The 1,236-nt window shown below is 47.1% G+C and overlaps 1 protein-coding gene across 1 annotated transcript in view; it reads right to left on the bottom strand.

Moving 5' to 3' along the window:
• The window catches only part of eml2 (EMAP like 2), a gene marked incomplete at its 5' end in the record, with an annotated part of 29,363 nt that overhangs the window by 8,836 nt on the left and 19,291 nt on the right, over nt 1–1,236 (bottom strand). Inside the window, 2 exon segments of the mRNA XM_014026420.1 lie at nt 406–531; nt 615–769. Coding sequence (XP_013881874.1) covers nt 406–531; nt 615–769 — 281 coding nt within the window.

Below are 1,236 nucleotides of genomic sequence, written 5' to 3'. Positions count from 1 at the left end.
TTTGTTCAGTCTTCAGCTGATATTTGTTCAGTCTTCAGCTGATGTCTGTTCAGTCTTCAGCTGATGTTTGTTCAGTCTTCAGCTGATGTTTGTTCAGTCTTCAGCTGATGTTAGTTCAGTCTTCAGCTGATGTTTGTTCAGTCTTCAGCTGATGTTTGTCTACGTCTTCAGCTGATGTTCATTCAGTCTTCCTCCTCACCTCGATGGTTTTGCTCCACAGAGGCTGATGGGAGTGGGTGTCCCACAGGTGGACCTGTTTGTCCTGTGAGCAGGTGACAAACTGCTCCAGGGAGGGGTGGACGTCCAGACCCCACAGCTCGTCTGTGTGTCCCTGTCCAACACGCCACACAGGTCAGTTTCAACATGAAGGGGGCTCAGACAACAGACCTCAGAGGCTTTGTGCACCTGGACTATAGGGGTCAGGGTGTCGGGGAAGGCCGCTCTGATGATGGCGTTCTTGGTCGTTCCGACGAAGAGCTCGCCTGGTTTACCTTCAGCCAGAGCCCGGACCGGACCGAGCGGTTCTCCCACCTGAACACGCGACAAAAACATGAAATAAACCAAACAAAAAGACATGAATGAGAAGAAGAGGCCCCCTGCAGCCCCCCTCCCACCTCCATCTCAGCCTGCTTCCTGTAGTTGTGGTCCCACAGCACCACCTTGCGGTCTTTCCCACCTCCGGACACCACGGTGCCGTCCTTCAGGACGCAGAGGGAGAAAATGCCGCCCTCGTGTGCGCCTGAGACCACCTGGCTGATCCGGTTCCCCCCTGTCGACACAAAACAAGAAACTTTGGTTCTTTAAAGTGTTTTATACATAAAGCTGCTGTGGTTGTACAACATTGTTTTAATTCTTTAAATGGATCCAGGATTAGTTGTAACATTAGACTTTATTTGACAAACATTTATTTTAACTGTAAAATAAAGACTGTAAAAATACTGTAGGCCACAGGAGCCCAAAGTGGGGCCCGTGGGCCAAATTTGGCCCACCAAGCCATTTGATTTGGCCCACAAACAGTTGCCAAATTTACAAGGTTGTAACCTGTTATCCTATAGGTAGAAACACAGTATTTCCATTGGTCAAATGACTTTATAAAAGGGCTGTAGTGAAGGTAGTTTTCAGTCATGGTGCTGACATTATCTTTGATTTATTAGGATTAAACATGAAGCATAAAATGACAACAAGAAATATTTAGATCAGATTTAACCCCACATGTAGATTTGGACACTTTATAAG

The sequence above is a fragment of the Austrofundulus limnaeus genome, unplaced genomic scaffold, assembly GCF_001266775.1.
Source record: "Austrofundulus limnaeus strain Quisiro unplaced genomic scaffold, Austrofundulus_limnaeus-1.0 Scaffold552, whole genome shotgun sequence".
Classification (NCBI taxonomy): Eukaryota; Metazoa; Chordata; class Actinopteri; order Cyprinodontiformes; family Rivulidae; genus Austrofundulus; species Austrofundulus limnaeus.
This window is presented reverse-complemented; position numbering and strand designations above follow the sequence as displayed.